Genomic DNA, 17,706 nt, shown 5'->3' with positions numbered 1-17,706 from the left:
CCCGGACGAACGATGTCCGGGGGTATAAAATAAAGAGGACCGTGCCCAAGGCCGGTCCCGCCCCGAACGAACGACGTCCGGGGATATTAAAAAAGGACCGAGCCCAAGGCCGGTCCCGCCCGGACGAACAATGTCCGAGGGTATATAATAAAAGGGACCACGCCCAAGGCTCGTCCCGCCCCGGACGAAACGACGTCCGGGGATATTAAAAAAGAGGACCGAGCCCAAGGTCAGTCCCGCCCGGACGAACGATGTCCGGGGGTATAAAATTAAGAGGACCGAGCCCAGGGCCAGTCCCACCCCGGACGAACGATGTCTGGGGGAATAAAATTAAGGGGACCGTGCCCAGGGCCGGTCCCGCCTGGATGAAACAACGTCCGGGGATATTAAAAAGGAGGACCGAGCCCAGGGCCGGTCCCACCCCAGACGAATGATGTCTAGGGGTATAAAATTAAGAGGGCCGTGCCCAGAGCCAGTCCCGCTCTGGACGAACGATGTCCGGGGGTGTAAAATAAAGAGGACCGAGCCCAGGGCTGGTCCACCCCGGACAAACGATGTCCGGGGGTATAAAATTGAGAGGACCGTGCCCAAGGCCGGTCCCGCCCCAGAAGAATGATGTCTAGGGGTATAAAATTAAGAGGATTGTGCCCAGGGCCGGTCCCACCCCGGACGAACGGTGTCCGAGGGTATAAAAAGGGGCCACGCCTAAGCTTGGTCCCGCCCGGACATTGTCCGGGGATATAAAGATATCCGGTTTTCCCCGGGGTAAGGCCGGGGCCTAAAACTGAAAAGGAGGACGAAACACCCAGCTAAGCCAAGCCCTGGGAGCCCTGGACCGAGCGCCAAGGCTAGAGATTGGAAAATTTAGTTGGGTCTAGTCCCGGCCGTTGGAACCAGGACTAAACCCCTGCAATCAGTTAGTCGCGGCAACAAATCAAAATCTCTACTGAACCAGGGAAGGAACTTTTCTTAAAAAACCAAAGGAAGTAGCAAGGTTTTGAGTTTAATTACAAGCCAAACAGTAACAAAAGTACAAGGCCGGGACTTGGGCCTACAGCGCATCCGCCCGGAGGTCCGCGTCCTCCCTCTCCTTGGCCTCATACTCGGCACGCTTCGATTCAGGGTCAGGGAAGACAAGGAGGTTCATGTTGTTATCCTTGCACCAGGCCATATAGATGGCCTCATCAAAGGTGACATCCACTAAGTTATCGGCCTCCTCCTTCTCCTGATGGGTCGTCTCATGCGTCGCCTTCTCCTGAAGCAGGGAGTCGCCCAGTTCGCAGACTCGGGCTTTCAGGGGCAGGATCTCCTCCTTGTCCAGGGCGGACTGTGCCGCGGCCGTCTCCAAGAGCGTCGCCCTTTCATCGGCAACTATTGTCTTCCGGGATAACTCCTCTTCCAGCCCAACCTTGGCGCGGCCAATCTCCTCGCGCTCCGCCTTCAGACGGGCCACTTCTTCCTGGAGGTGGGCCGTTTCCCGGCTGAGGGTTTCCTTGACGGCCTCCCTCTGGTTCACGGCCGCCTCCAGCTCCAGCTTGCCCGTCTCCATCTTTATGGCAAGCTCGGCCACAAGATCGGCGCTCCTCTGGGACAGTAAATCAACCTGGAGCAAAGGAAAGTTAGAAAATAAAACCACCGCCAACAAATGACGGAAGGAATGAGTGAGGTGAACATTACCGCGGTGGCCTGGTGGCGAAGAGCCTGAGATATGAACAGCACGTCCGGGTTGGCTATCGTGGCGTACCTCTTCAGTTGAAGGTTGGACATAGTGCTCCCAACCTGATCCAGCAGATCAGCAGCCATGGGGGCGATGTCCTGGCCCAGCTTGGGGCCGAAGCCCGCCTCGGCAGCTAGCCGGTCCACGATCGGCTGGGGAGCGCTGAACTCGGCAGGACGGTCCGAGAACTTGACCTGATGACGGATTGTCAGGGCCTTGTAAGCGTCGTCCCTCCAACACCGGTCGTTTTCCCAGGTCCGGTTGATCAGCCGGGACTGTTCGTCCCACAGAGCAGACTCCCCCTCCTCCAGAAGAGTTGGGCAGAGAGGAAGGACAGGCGGAGCAGGGATCTCCTTCGCGGTTAGCCGACTCTCCCCATGCGACTCCTCAGCTGTTTCCGACCGCGTCGTCTGGGGCCTCTTCCAGAGGTTGCCTTCCCCGGCGTCGTCTTCCGGGCCCCTCTTTCCTGAGCTCCGGCTGACGGCCTCGCCCGCTTCCAAATCAATCACCGGGGGCTGGTCCGAAGAGACGTCTGCGGCCGGCTCCACGGCCTGGAAGGGAACCACGGCCAGAGCCTCGCCTGGACAGGGCACTATCCCGGGTGTTTCACCGGTGGGGAGGGGCTCCGTGCCCGTCACAACGTTTGTCCTCCTGGCCGCCTTCTTGGCCGATCGTTCCTTGATGAGTCTCCTCATCTCGCTGGCCGGGTTGGACATGTCGGAATCCTCTGCAAAGGTACAGGAGAAAGGAGTTAGGACGGTAAACAAAACAGATGAAAATACACAATAAAAAACGGCCCGGGATGAACCCTCATCTAGGCCCCGGGCGAGACTCAGTTCCCTTAAAGCGAACGAGTGGATCCGATCTCCTGCGTCGTCTGGGGTTAGGAACCCCCCGTACTGGAGGAACTTGGACAGGAACATTAGGACCTCTGATCCCACAGGGACAGGAAATGAAGGCCTCATCTCCCCGTCAGCCCCAAACGCGGGGCCCGGCGGTCCTAGCCTATCCCTAGCTAAGTCCCCGATTTGGGGGGCGTAAGTTAAAATTAGTGGGGAGTTACCTCGCCCCGATACGCTAGCCCCGGGTGTCCCAGCGTTTGGTAGGGCATCTTCGAAAATCTCCTCCAGCTCTTCCGAGGTGGCCGCTTCCGCTGGAAGCTGGTTCTTCTTACGCTGGGCTGCGGTGGCCGGCGCCGCCCTCACCACCTCGACGATGTGGTCGAGGGCCAACTATTCCCGGACATCAGCGTCCTTCTCGCAGGGAATGCCCCGGAAGCTCGGGACAACAATGGTCTGGGTGGCCGCAAGCAACCCTATTAGCCGGAGGTTGGCATCATTAACATAGTCCCCAACGTCCAGCTCCTCCGCGGTCAGCTTGGCATAGAACCTCCTCCTTTCTAGGAGGAACTCGGTAAGGGGGGTTTGAATGAAGGGACCTGCGACCCGGAAGATACGATAAGAGGTGGAAGCAAAAAATGAATAAAAGAGAGGGTCCGGAGGAATACTTACCCACTCGCTGGAAGTCCAGCAGCAGTGTGGGGTTCTTGTCAATAAGGAACCCGGATGTCATGAACCAGTAATGCCTGACATCCGGAGGGTGCCTCCAGGTGCTGGTAGGAGCAGAATAGCTGCTCCGCGGCTGCAGCCTGTAGAAGCCGTCCAGGCTCTTGTTTTTGACGTTGACCTGGGGCACCAACTTGTAGAAATACAAGACTTCCGTGGGAGTAGGTTCCGCGATCTCCTTCGCGACACAGAACACCTTCCACCCAGCGAGCAGGCGGTACGATTGCGGCAACAGTTGGAACGGTGCGATCCCCACATACGTCAGGAACCGCACGAAATAGTCATGAAGCGGGAGCGTAGCTCCCGTGCTGATGTGGCCGGCGCTCCAGGCCCCGAATCCATCCACCGACGTATGCGCCCGCTCCTCCATCCTGGGCATGCGATTGTGGAAGAGGCCCGGAGTTGATTCGATGCCCAGTCGCGTCTCCAGGAGCAACATCATCTGGTAGTTCCGGAACGAGTTGGCCGTCACGTCCATTTCCCACCTGTTGCCTATGGGCGTCTTGGTTCCGGGAACGACTACAGGGGCCCTATTGACCTCTTCTTCAGGATGCAGTGTAACGCCCGTGGCCATAATTGAAGATCTGGGAACAAAGAAAGAAAGACCAAGCAGTCAGTACCTAAACCCAAAAAAGTCGGTCAAGGTACAGGGAGTCTCCTAAGGACTGCTTGGAGTCCCGTCAGATCAGGCCCGGGACCCCGAAGAGCCCCGGGACCCTGATCGAGAGAGAAGGCTACTAAGGTATACCCCTTGTCCGGGAAGCATCCGAATACGGTGCAACCCAACCCAGGCAGCCTTCCTAGTGAATCCTAACGCACAGAGCCTAAACGCATACATCTAGAGAGCATAAGTTCACAAAGTTGGTAACAGAGGTAAAAAAGACTTACTGTGTGGTGTCGACCGTTGAGGCTGGTGGTTGTCCGACCGTAAGGATGGCAGAACCTCATTCTTGAAGTAGCACAGCCGGTGCAGTAGTTCGTCGACGGGACAAACCCGAGAAGTGCCGTCAGGTTGAAGAGCGAAGGTCGGGACTCTAGGAAACAGGCGGTGGCGCAGAACTAGCAGGCGGTGGAGTATTTCGTCGGCGAGGTCGGACATGCGAAGCTTCAACAAGCGTTCGGGTTTTTCTTAAGCTGGTTCAAAGATGGAAAAGTGCCGAATGTTGTTATCTGGGGGTATTTATACCAGCCCCTAAATTCTGGCCCACGATCCAACGGTCAGGTGCCTCTTCATCTGACGGTCAAGGATCGTGCAGGGGGCATTTATGAGTCCTTGTGGTCTGGATCCTCGACATCTCAAATCCGACGGCCCAAGAGTGGCGGATGCCAAAAGACACCCCATCCTACGATCCACCTCGTTCCAGGGACATTAATGATGACCCCCCCGTGCGGATGTGACGCCTCGTGACGTGCACTGACACCCTAGTCTAGGCCTAGCGGCCCTTGGGAGGCCTAGGTGACTCTTCAAGGCCCTTGCAGCAATCACATGGCGACACGTGCTATTTTCTTAAAGCAGGCCAAAGGTAAACGTCCCCGGATCACAGTAAACGATCCGGGCTAAGCAACCTGCCAATGCCACGGCCTTTCGGCCGAGCCTCCTATCTCGGGCAGGAACTGGGGAGACGACTTGGCGAGCGCCGCGAGGGTGATGCAACCCTCCTCCCGGCAAGCCCGGGTGAAGGCTTGGGGGGTAAATGCTATCCCCATTCCCTGCAGGGACTTTGGGCCTTTGCCCTGGCCCACGGTCAGAGGACCAGATCAGCGTATGGGCCCGGCCTAAGGTCCCTTGGTTTGAATATTTCCCAAGGGGACTGGTATGGACCAGGGACTCCAGACTGAGCCCATTGGAGGGGTCCGGGACATCCCTCTGGGTTCGTCCTTAGCAAGAACTGTCCCGGCGACGTCCAGAGTGCCCGGAACTTCGCGGCCTACACATTCCTGTCCCGGACCCTAGTGTGGTCCGGGCTTATGGTAAATGGAGCAGGCCAAAGGTAAACGAACCCGGATCGTCTCCTCCCCGGTTGAAAGGCCAAGCGTCCAGGATCCTAAAGCCGCCTCATTTCGCGTGGGCATTGTCCCCCACTTTTCGCCTGCAGAAAGGGTCGCCTCGGGATTGCTCACTTATGTGTCAGGACTGCGCAACCAAGTACCCTGACCAGTCTTGTCTCCTGAATTAGCCTCGTGACTCGAAGTGGTCAGAGCCAAAGCGCCATTTTGTCGGGCGAATCTTGTGTCTCAGGTCAACCAATTGGGCCTTAGCTGGTTTGAATTTCGTGTATTGTATATCTCTTTGTATTGGGCCTCCACTAGAAAGGCCCCTTGTACTCATTTCTCTGATGGGCCCAGGTCGGATCCGGCCCAGACCCGGTATTCCCCTCAGCTTATAAATATAAGCTGTAGAACAATGTAAAGGGGAGAGAGAAAAAAGAAGGCAGAAACTTTGTTCAGATATAGCTAGAAAACTCCATTGTAAAAGCTTCTTCTAGCTCTAATATATAGACTCGTGGACTAAGGCTAGTTAACGCCCCAACCATGTAAAAACCCCGTGTCGATCTTCTACTTTCAGTATTATTATCAGTAAATATTGTTCATTAATATAGTTGCCAAAAATCTCGGTTAACATATACAATTACCAAACCCTGAGTCAAGCTTGTATTTAGCAGCGAGTGTATATGTCCAGCCAGTCTTCAGGAACCCTTAAACCTAGACCACTCTGATACTAAGTTGTAACGCCTTCGATAACTAAGACCGTTACACTGTGTGTTTTAAAATAGTGCAAGACTTGCTAATCAAGTCTTATGAACAGTAATGTGATCCTAAGGTCAATTACCAAGTTAGGTTTAAAATATTTTGAACATAAACGGTTAATTTTCATTAAAATAAACGTTTGGTACTTGGGATCCCAAAAAAAAATAGAGTTTAAGAGAAAAATTTACAATTCTCAAAAATTATATACAACCAGCAGCCACTCTAATGGAAAAACACAAATTTTAGGCTCTGTCCCTATACTTTCCCTCGGCCGTGGCAGACGAGCAGCTAACGATGTACACTTCTCCCCCAAAGCTCTCCAACTCACGGTTGATCTAGCTTACCCTTGCCTTTACCTGCACCACATAGCACCCGTGAGCCAAGGCCCAGCAAGAAAACTATAATATCATATACATAATCAGTTATTGCAACCAATCAATCAAAAGTCAATTATCCAGAAGTTCAACAAGTCATAAGCATCAAACTAGTAACAGTAAACATGTACGTTCAGCAATAGATCTCAATCGATATGCAAATGCTCAGGGCCAGCGCCCTTAGGTTGAGCCCTCTATTTACTTCACTGACACTAGCTCGCTTAGGCCGAGTCTAGTGTTTATCTAGCTGAACCCGGCTCACAGTGGCCGAGCCGCATCCTGTCCGCATGTATTAGCCCCGACTCTCTTAGGCCGATCATTTCATAATTCACATAACCATATCACAGTTACAAAACACATACATCAAGATATAGGGAATCTCAGTCCCAACACAGCCACACAAGGGTGCGGTTTTCTTACCTTGAGTTCTGAGCGTAGGATGCAGAACGGCCCCAAGTATGATCCTTAGTCCCGAGCCTTGGCGATAAACCTAGTCATAGTGGCCAAAGGATAATTATCAATTTCCAATCCAAAGAAATACTTAGGAGACAAAAACTAGCCTCCCAGACCTCGATTTCCATTAAACGGGTAGTAGAAATCGTCCTGAGCGCTTAGGTACGAACCCCCGAGCCTTTCCAATTCTAGAAACCAATCTAAGGAAAAATCTCCTAGGCGGGCCGCGACCTGGCCCTAAGGGTCACTGCGCGCCCCCATGTCAAAGGCTAAACCTCCAAGCCTCAAGGGGAGGCGGGCCGCGACTTGCCCCCTAAAGCCACAGTGCACCTTCAAGTCAGAGAACCCACCTAGGGCATTCTGGGCATGCGGGCCACGGTGCCCCTCAGATGGGTTGTGGCGTACCCCCTTGCACCGAGAATTTTTGGGCTTTCTCTACACTTTTCCTAGCCAAATTCCAGAACTCCAAACTTAACAATTCTTCAAACTAAAACCAAGCTTAGTTACGAGTTAAGGACCTTTAACCACATATGTTATACACACCAAAACCTTAACAATTATACTAAAATCACCATCCCAATTCAGTAGACATTCATCACTCGACATCCAGTTTTATTCTACCATAACAACCAGAATCTCCCAAACATAACAAAGACAAAACCTTACCTCAATTATTGTTGAATCCTCACAAGCTCTTTGCTTCTAGTAGCCTCAAGTTCCTAATTCTTAAGCTTCAAATTCAGCTTTTCCCCAGCTTAGCCTAAGCCTTTCCCCTTCAATTCTTTCAGCTGCTTAAACTTTCATCACAAGAGAGAAAGTGAGGAGAAATCGTGTAAGAGAAGAGGGAGAGAGAGAGAGTGAATTTGGGGTCTTCCTAAGGTGTCTAGTGAATTCTGAGTATCATAGGCCCTTATCTGAATACATCCTCAACAAACACAATGACCAAAATGCCCCCTTGAATTTACTTAACCATTTAATTATTCTAAGGGTAAAATGGTCCTTTCTCCTCAGTTCCCGTTAATTCCTCAAGTGCTCCTAGTATTTACCAATTGTTCAAGTCATTGCAAATAATTACCACATATTTATTCCATATCTAATAAATCCCAAAAAAAAATATTCTCTAAATTCCCAAAAATACCCCAAAGCTCCCCTGAGCCGGGTATTTAACCCCGATGTGACTATTTCGCAAATCCGCTCACTAGAACCGTCTCGAGCCATATGCTGCAAATATATTCACATAATAATGTGGTCTCAATAGTTTATCACATATAATCACTTTTATGCCCTTAACGGGCCAAAAGTACAAATATGCCTTCCTAAGCTATAATGGGCTCACATTGATATCTAATACTCATAAACATGCATATAATATATCCATATATTCATATCATTCATGCATGCCACATAATCATGCATTTAACCAATTAAACATACATATAAACCAATTATGCCATCTCGACACACTAATCAAGGCCCTAAGCCTTATTAGCAATTAAAGGAAGTTACAGTTTACCATATTTATGCACGTGGTTACCCAAACCTGTCTAGGAATATCTACTATAAATATCAGGGATAGTGAACAGGGAAAGGTTCTGCTTTTTAAGATACAGAAACTCTGCAAAAATTGCAAGAGATTAATAATATTTCCTCGTGGACTAGGTGGATTTTAACCACTGAACCACGTAAAAGTGTGAGTGTGAGAAGTTTTTAATCTAGTTAATTACGGTTTAGAAATGAGGACTAATCTCTCTGTTATCAGATTTCTTAATCAATTGTTGGCAAAAATTGCATCAACAAGATGAAATTAGAAACATTTAATCATCAATACTAACAATGAAAACACAATAAAGTAACCAAAAAAAAAAATTTAGGGTTAGATATATACAACCTTTGATTTGGAGCAACTTGAATCTTCAAACTTGAGGAACTTTTAAGGCTTATACACAATAAGAATATTGTTGTCCAAAATCTTTGTTCCAAGCCTTCACTTATTGCTTGAAGCTTCAACTATGTGGAATGAGATTTGGGATTTAACAAGCCTCAAAACTCATACAAGTCAAGCAAAGCTTAATGTATTGGCCTACTTCCTTGGAGCCGTTAGTATGTGAGTTAAAAATGTGTCATTAGCTCGCTAATCGAGGTTTTAGGTTAAAAGTGGGACTAAACTGAAATAACACTCGATTACAGACATTAAGTATAAAAATTCAGTCTTTCATTGAAATCTTAGAAAGTTTTACAGTTGGGATCCAAAATACTGTTTAGAAAATACATTATAGATCAAAATATACACATGGTCGACCTACGCGACAAAACAACCATTACAGTTCATTTTTTCCCAATAATAACTCTGGCTGTGGTAGCCAGGTAGGCCGAACATGTATCCGTCGCTACATGCTCTCCGTACTCATGGTTGGTCGACCTTTCCCTTGCCCTTACCTGCACCATAGAGCACCCGTGAGCCGAAGCCCAACAAAAAACGTATAACATATTCATCACTATCCACATCATACAACAAAATAGCCAACGAGCTAAACAAATAGTGGCCAACGCCATCCCAGGCGCATTACCAGGCCCTGGGTTCGCGGTCTTCAGCGAGAGGGTGGCTCTTGCACCCTAGGAAGGTCTCGTCCTAACAGCCTGCACTTCGCGTGCTCAACGCCGATCTCGGCTAGTTGTCGTACCTGGCTTATTGTCGTTCTCAGCCTTCATCATTCCCGACCTTCACTGTTTACTCACAAACATGCATCACATAGCATAATATTCACAGATATTTAAATGCATATTAAACATAAGCTTTAGGGTCGTGCCCTGCAATACAAACAATTGGGCCACGTCCTACTCTACGGGTACAACAATTTTCTTACCTGTGTCCCGAGCCATCTGAGCACCGCGATCCCGAGCACAGTCCTCTAACCCGAGCCTCATTGAAAATCTAGTCACAACGCATTCATAATAACCATCCATCAAGTTCTAAACCAATAAATAATTTTGGAATATTAATCTAGCCTCAAGGACCTTGGATTCTACCAAACCGGGTAGTAGGATACTTCCTGAGCCTTAACATTTGGGTTCCCAAACTTAAAACACTCAAATAGCCAAAGTTTTGCATTTGACCCGTAGCCCATCCCCTTAAGGGTCGCGGCGCACTCAAGTCAGAAGCAAAATGCCTCTCTGCTGAGGGACACGGGCCACGGTGTGCTTCACCTTGTGCCACGTCGCGCCTAGGCAAAACTGAGGCTTTCCAGCCTCTTCGTTCACACGGGTCGCAGCGCCTGAAGAACATGGCCGCGGCCCGAGCCCCCAAACCCAAAAAATCAACCTTTTTCCTACGTTTTTCCTCGAGCCTAAACCCCAATTTCATACCCCCAAACACAAATTAAACTCAGAATTAAGCCTAGACTTCCCTTCAACATAACCTAGGCTCCATAACAAAACTCATAAACAATTCATATACTCATCAAAACTCAAAACCAAACTAAAATCTACCTTCCATGCACAATTACTGTTCTAGCAAGAATTTAACAGAAACAAACCGCCATTAATTCTTACCTCTGTGATATCTCAAACCTTGAGCTGATTCCCCAAGTCTTCAAGCTTCTAGCCACCTAAATTCTATCCTTTAATCCTTAATCTCTGGACAATTTTCTTCAAAACCTCTAGGCTTCAATGAGAGAAGGAGTGAGTCGAGAGAGAGAGCAAGGTTGAGATTCCTTGCTGTTTTGTTTTCCCTTTTGTTTTTCTTCTAAGTCTTAGCATCCAAAATCCATGTATATCCCTTAGCCAAAAGTCCAAATTACCCCTTAAGTCCATCTAAATCCTCAAGTGCCACCAAGGGAAATTTCGTCATATGCCACATCCCGCTAAGTCCTCGAGTATTCCTACAAATCCCCGTTTAATCCCAACATGTCCAAATCATTGCTAAATTACTACCCGTACTCGTTAATTTGCGAATACATGTTACATTCCCAAAATACTCCTAGGCTCCTCCCGAGCCAGGTATTCGACCCCATTGTGACTATTTAGCTAAACTGCTCCCTAGAACCGTCTCGGATCGTGCACCATAAATATATCAGCACTCACTCGTGGTATCAATCACAATATACACAAATATTACATTTATGCCCTCAACGGGCTAAAGTTATAAATATGCCCCTAATAGCCAAATAGGGCCCACATGCATATTTAATTCACTTAAACATGCATTTCTAATCACATTATCATCAAATTCACATATTAGCATAACTAAATCAATTATTTCCCTCCCGACACGCTAATCAAGGCCCTAAGCCTTATTAGCGAATTTGGGATGCTACACTTAATGAGTTTCTTGGAGAAAACTTTGGTCTTTGAGAGCTAGAGAGAGAGAGAGAGAGGTTAGAGAGAGAATTAGAAAGTGTGTCAAGGCTTTACAACTCTAATAACTGATATTTATAGTGTAGACATCGTCATTAGTCTAACCAATAGGATTAAAGTATTTAGAACACATTAGTTGGAGCATTTTAAGTAACTGTACGACCCTAAAAGACCACTCAGGTGATGTATCACCTGCATGCAGGTGATCTGTCGCCTACTAACAGGTGATGCATCGCCTGCTGGGGCTTTTGAAGTCCTTCACATTTTGGCGATGCTCCGCCACATAGGGGGCGACGCATCGCCACCCCTTCTAACTTTGGACCCCTCCAATGATCCTAAAATTGCTCCAATTGCTACCAAAATTTTTGGGAATGTTTGGATACCTCATTGTATCACTTTATACCCACAAAAGTCACTTTTAAATGCATTCTACACAATCTCATGTTTTCACTTCTCCTTAAGTGAAAACCGTTAAGTGTTTTGCACCTCAACGTGTAAACATATTAACCATATATTTAACCAATCTCAACATTCACCCACTTGGTTAATATAATCCTCTCTTAGCTTAACTGTTTTGGTGCATTAAATAAAGTATCTTTCGATTTGAAATTTACCTTAGTGAAAGTATTACAAAGCCTTATCGAAGTCATTGGTGTCTAAGAGTTTGAACCAAATATTCCTTAATGATAGGACTGGTAACACCCCACACACCTCTACTTGACCATTCATTTTCCCATTGTCGTGCTTAACACTTTTCATGGCCTTGTGCTCACCCATTTCATGAACTTTCCGAGGAGAAAACTCCAACTCCATGAGAGGCGGCACCGCCTCTAAGTTCACATAGGTGAAGTTCTTACAGGATCTTTGCTACCTTTAGAGATATTTTTTGCACACAATTAAACTTCATTAAAAGCCCTAGGCTTAACCCTCACTCAGTAGCAATCAACACTAACCATTCTTGGATGGAACTCACGACTTTGTTAGTGTTGAAACTATTCACCCAATAAAACAAAAAAGAGTTTATACTATACAAGGGCTATGTATTTTACATTAATATCACGATGAACCCTATTTTTAAATAAAATACATTTTTGAACCTTGTATTTTGTAAAATGGTTAAAAATAGAGCCCTCGCTGAATCCAAATTCAGTCGAAATATTTTCAAATAAAACCTCATAAAGATTGATGTCTGTTACAGATCCACACATTTTTCAAGTTGATGATCCCGTAAATAAAGCATGAGGGCAAAAATATTTTGATCGAATTCGGATTTAGGAGACCATTTTTTAACCATTTGACAAAACATAAGCGTCAAAAATATATTTTTTAAAACAGAGGGTCCATCATAGAATTAAGCGAAAAACACTAGGACAAAAATGGTATTGACTCAACAAAAAATGTGGTGATGAATTTTTTGTCGCCTGAGTGGGAGAGAAATTTGGGATTGTAGTTCTAATTTTTTTTTTTTTTTTAAATTTACATGATACTTGTATAAGTTGTAATGTTGAATCCGTATATGTATTTATAGACCTTAATGTATAAAACAATTTTTTTTCCTTCACTTTTTCAGTGAAAAATGCAAATTTTACTTAAAGAAAGAAACAAATAATTAAAAAGGCCCACAGCCTGAGAAAACCATTTGTAACTATATAGTGTCGGTAAATTTGAGAATAAAAGTTCAGGTCGTATATATCTTCTACTTGCCAAAAAGGACAAGGGAAAAATTTTGAAGGTTTCAGTGAAAACATATTGAAACAAAGACAAATCCCATCAAAACACTTTGTAAAAAGAAAGGAGCAAGAATAGTAGAGAAATTTGGCATTAAGTCGTGGACAAGTGAAAGAAATGGCCACAACATCCAATCCAAAGCAAAGCTGGGATAAGAGAATCAAAGATGTGATCTCTTAACAAAGGAGGGAAGCACAAAGAGAAATTTCCCAAAATTAAGCCGAATAGGACATAATTGCAGGGCCCCAAATATATTCCCCTTTATTATACACATCCCTTGCTTTTAAGGATTCTTCTGTTTTGACTCATGGCCATTGGAACCCTAAAATCGAACTCATCAACAGTGTGCTCTTGTGAATTGTAGGACCCAATTCTCAATATTTCTCTCTAGTTTTTTAATCATATCACCTAACCACTTTGCACCAATGTTGGTCAAACACTATCAATGCTTTGTTTTAATATTTTTATAGGAAAAAGAAGCTGCCCTTGTAGACTATGATAGGATTGAATGGAAACTCCAAACAAAGAGAAGATATACTTGACCTCGTCTGTCAACCACAGTATATATGGGTTTGGTTATACTGTCGGCAATAAAAATATATAATAAACCATCAAGTCCTGAAAAGGAAAAATGCACTTCTTAATCAAAAATTTGGGCGGGTGGGTTGGTGCCCTTTGCACGGGTTAACACACAAACACGATGTTTGATTGTCATCGCTATTTATATGGCTTCAAAATTTATTGTATGAGACGAAGAAAGTTGTAATAAGTTCTTGCTAATATTATCCAGCGCTTTATTATTTTACCATTTTCATTTTGGTAAGACACTGACATTAAATAAAGATCAAAGCAATCTATTCACTTGGCAGCAAAAAAGAATACTTCGTATACTTAATTACATACACAATTTTAAAAAAATGAAGAAAAAGCTACATAACATGCCAAAATAAGATCTGTGTAAACAGAAATCAAATATACAGAACTGACAAAGCATTGGCGTAGAAGGCAAAAAGTCAAATGTCCTGCACCGATTCACTTGGTATGAAATGAAATTGGATGGTTAATGTGCTTCTTCAGCTTGTTGCTTTCTCCACAATGCTGTCTTAGTTTGGACACTACTTTCATATCCACTACTATCACCAGATTCATTCATATGTTTCTCCATCATCATACCATTGCGCTGTGGGCGTCCTTGTTCTCGTCCAGTTCTCCGGTCCTGCAATTATTTGCAGAAAGATAAGCCTTGACAGAAAATAATCTATATAGCATACACACATACAACATAAATACGTTTGCTTTTCAAGTTACATTACAGATTTATCACTCACGACTCAACAGATGTGGATATCCATTCATAATTTCTCTATAAACTTGATTTGCATCAAACGTTAAGCACAGTCCGAAGACCATTCTTGAAGACTTTTGTGAAGGAACCGACCAGAATTCAAGAGATGCAGTTGACTTAATATTTCTCATCCATCTACATGGAGATTATCAAAAGAAAAATACACCATAAGGTGATGGATGTGTAACAAGGTGAATGCTGTCTTGCAACAAAACAACCAGGTCAAGAAATACAATTGAGCATCAGACTAGGTAATGATCCCCTTAGGAAAGGCTTGCGCAAGTCAATCAAAAGTGTCAATTGACAAATAGATGTTCATCGGTATTTACCATTTGAAGTGCATAAAGAATATCAAAGAAACAAAACATACATGTACTAATGGTAAAGTTTATCCTAACCAAAAAATACACAAATGAAGAGCGTGACTGCCTTGGAGCAAAAGTGTAATGTAATATGTGCTTACATCTCGGAAGGGGAATTCATCAGCTTCAAGCATATGTATGACATGCCCCATCTTTGGCCTCTTCTGTGCATTAGGGTCCACGCAGCGCAAAGCTACGAGAAGAGCACGCTTCAGAGCCCTAGAAGAAGGCTTCTCTGGTAATCTAGGATCTACAACTCCCTCAGCATTCCGATTTGTTACCATTGTTTTAAGCCACTCAACTAGATTGACCTGAAAATTTTTCTTGACTAATCAATATTAAAGAAACAGTTGAGAAAGATCACTGACAATAATATGTTGGAACTGCTTGCAAATGAATGTCATCAAGTGGTCTCAATTTATAAAACCAAACCTCCCCCGGTGGTCGGCTATAGTCTACTGGGTTTCTCCCCGTAATTATCTCCATAAGGAGAATCCCAAAACTATACACATCACTCCTTTCATTCAACATCCCAGTGCTGGCATACTCCGGAGCTACATACCTAAAGACACAAGACCAAAAAGGTAATCCAAAAACGTTAAGCCAAATCTTCAAAACAGGGAGTAGGATGTAGGGAGCTTCACTTCAACTTACCCAAAGGTTCCCATAACACGAGTTGTAACATAACTCCGTTCAGATCCTAGAAGCTTTGCAAGGCCAAAGTCAGATACTTTTGGGTTCCATTGCTTGTCAAGTAAGATGTTGCTTGATTTGATATCACGGTGAACAACTTTGGGCTCAAGCCCCTCATGCAAGTACGTCAACCTATAATTTGGTCAGGTCACAATTGCAACAAAACTCATAGAACCAAAAGAGACGTAGATAAATTGCTCAAATGCAGCTGTCATTTAGTTCAACAAATACCCTTTCGCCGTTCCAAGAATTATGTTCATTCGAATCTCCCATGTCAGAGGGCTGCAAGGCCCAACATCTCCATGAAGCCATTGTTCTAAGTTTCCATTGTCCACATACTCATAAACAAGCATCCTAAAAAAGCAGAAATTGATGGATAGCAGCGTTTAATTTTACACAAGGGTCAAGGATCAAATAGAAACATGTTGTCAATAATTAGTATCAATTTACCGATGAGCTCCTTCTGCACAATATCCCAGCAACCTCACTAAATTCTTGTGTCGAACACGACCAATTGCTTCAACTTCGACCTTGAACTCTTTCTCAGCTTGTCCCCTAAAACCAAAGGACTAATTTGTTAAGCTTTCTCTGTACTAACACAACAAATGAAGTCATTGCAGTTGTTCTCAGAACATATAGGCATGTTACTTAAATCTTCATAGCTCAAATGAAATAGAGTCCTGGTACTTACGCCAAGAACTCGAACAATCACAAGCACATATATTCATAGACAAGATAATACCTGTTGTTCAGCAAATTCTTTACAGCAACCTGAGTGTTATCCTCCAAGATACCACTGTACACAATTCCATACCCACCTTCACCAATCACATTCTCGTCAGCAAACCCATTGGTTGACCCTTCAAGCTCTCTGAGAGTGTACCAATGTCCCCATCCCAAATGCGAGACCTCCGGTACAGTAATAAGAGCCTGGTCGCCGGACCGAACCTCACCGCTGCCATGCGAGGACCCACCACCACCACCTCTCTCCGGGTACGAAATCCGATGATCCTTCCCAATCTCAATGTGAATTCTATGACGCCCGGTTACAGGGCTCTCTTCCTCCGGCTGAGAAAGCAGAGCTTGAGCTCGAGCCAACGGCTCAGATTCCAGTAAAGGGTGGTCGGAATGGTTCTGAGCTTGGAGCTTCGGGTCGGGTTGAGGAGTTGGGTTTCGAGAATGGTCGATTCTTATTTCCTGGATCTCCTTAGAGACATTAGGAATATTGGGGTCCTGAGGAGACTTAGGTTTCGACGAAGAGGATGAAGAAGAAGCGTTCCGCCTTGAGGTGAACCAGAGTGAAATGAGGAACAGAACAATAACTATGGCTGCTCCAACGCAAATTCCAAGCACGACCCACAAACGCAAACCGAAAATTGAGGTTTTCTTCGAGAGCTGGTCGTTTAAAAACGCATAGTTAGACATTGTTGCTGCGGCGTTGTTCTTCCTGTTCAAGCTTTACATGTAATAAACACCAGAGAACAAAATAGAGGATGAAGAGAGACAAAGTAAGTTTGTGGCAGTGGCAGTGGCAGTGGCAGTGGCAGTAGCAGGATTAGAATTGAGGTAAACATAAAATTGACCGAAGAGAGTGAGTGGGGTTTGGGAATGGGATTGAGATGATGAGAGCTGGCATGATGGGACTTCTAGAATGGAGCATGGAGGTAATGAGTACCCTTTAGCTAAAGTAAGCCTTCTTTCCACTACTGACTCCTTCACTACTTTCTTTGTGCTCTTCACTACTTTCTTTGTGCTCTTACTCCTAATACTAGTGAAATTTTCCTAATCTAATCTTCTTCTTTGAAATAATTATTATGATTAATGACCCGTATCTACACAAAAGCCTGCTTTTTTATTTATTTAATTTTGTCAGTATGACTTGTGTGTTTGTTAGGCCTATTGATTTTGCTCCATTAATTACTACTCATATTGAGTTTGTTCATCTTTTTTTGTTTGTTCATTTGTTTTTGGCATATAATAGTTTAATATTATTATATAATCCATTTTTAATTATAACTACGGATCCTATGAAGAAAAGAGGGTGATTTGGAAATTTTACTTTTGTCAGCACACTTGAGTGTGCATATATATATAAAGGAAGAGCTACGAATTACAAATTAACAGCATACTTTGAAAATACACATTTTACCCTTTTACTTCATAATCATTATAATACTTTGAAGTGTAGCACTTATTCTTGATTATTCCTTTTTTTTTTCTCATCCAACTTCGGCTTTTGTATTTTTTTTTGTTCTTTCTATTACGTAATTTAAAAAAAAAAAAAACAAAAGAGCTATTAATAGGTTCCCACAAATTAAAGAAATGATTTTTAGAAGGCAATAATAATATTTTAGTGATAGCTCTACAT

General features: G+C 44.8%; 1 protein-coding gene across 1 annotated transcript; it reads right to left on the bottom strand.

Moving 5' to 3' along the window:
• Positions 1–13,771: 13,771 nt before the first annotated feature.
• On the bottom strand, positions 13,772–17,044 carry LOC133803164 (probable serine/threonine-protein kinase At1g01540). The gene is made up of 7 exons (XM_062241124.1): positions 16,081–17,044; positions 15,789–15,893; positions 15,570–15,692; positions 15,300–15,470; positions 15,078–15,207; positions 14,747–14,956; positions 13,772–14,154 (listed from the first exon to the last, which is right to left on the bottom strand). The coding sequence occupies exons 1-7, from the start codon at positions 16,761–16,763 to the stop codon at positions 13,999–14,001; spliced, it is 1,578 nt and encodes a 525-aa protein (XP_062097108.1). The 5' UTR covers positions 16,764–17,044; the 3' UTR covers positions 13,772–13,998.
• Between the last annotated feature and the right edge of the window lie 662 nt (positions 17,045–17,706).

Source organism: Humulus lupulus, chromosome X (assembly GCF_963169125.1).
Source record: "Humulus lupulus chromosome X, drHumLupu1.1, whole genome shotgun sequence".
Taxonomy (NCBI): Eukaryota; Viridiplantae; Streptophyta; class Magnoliopsida; order Rosales; family Cannabaceae; genus Humulus; species Humulus lupulus.
The sequence above is the reverse complement of the archived record's forward strand: the minus strand, read 5'-3'. Positions and strand labels throughout refer to the sequence as shown.

Bases quoted from the DNA above. Each gene is read 5' to 3' on its own strand.
- LOC133803164 (XM_062241124.1), bottom strand. From the start codon at position 16,763: ATGTCTAACTATGCGTTTTTAAACGACCAGCTCTCGAAGAAAACCTCA. The intron at 15,208-15,299 runs GTAAGTTGAAGT...TTGTGTCTTTAG, and splicing joins CGTGTTATGGGAACCTTTGG to GTATGTAGCTCCGGAGTATG. The intron at 14,957-15,077 runs GTTTGGTTTTAT...AAAAATTTTCAG, and splicing joins ATAGCCGACCACCGGGGGAG to GTCAATCTAGTTGAGTGGCT.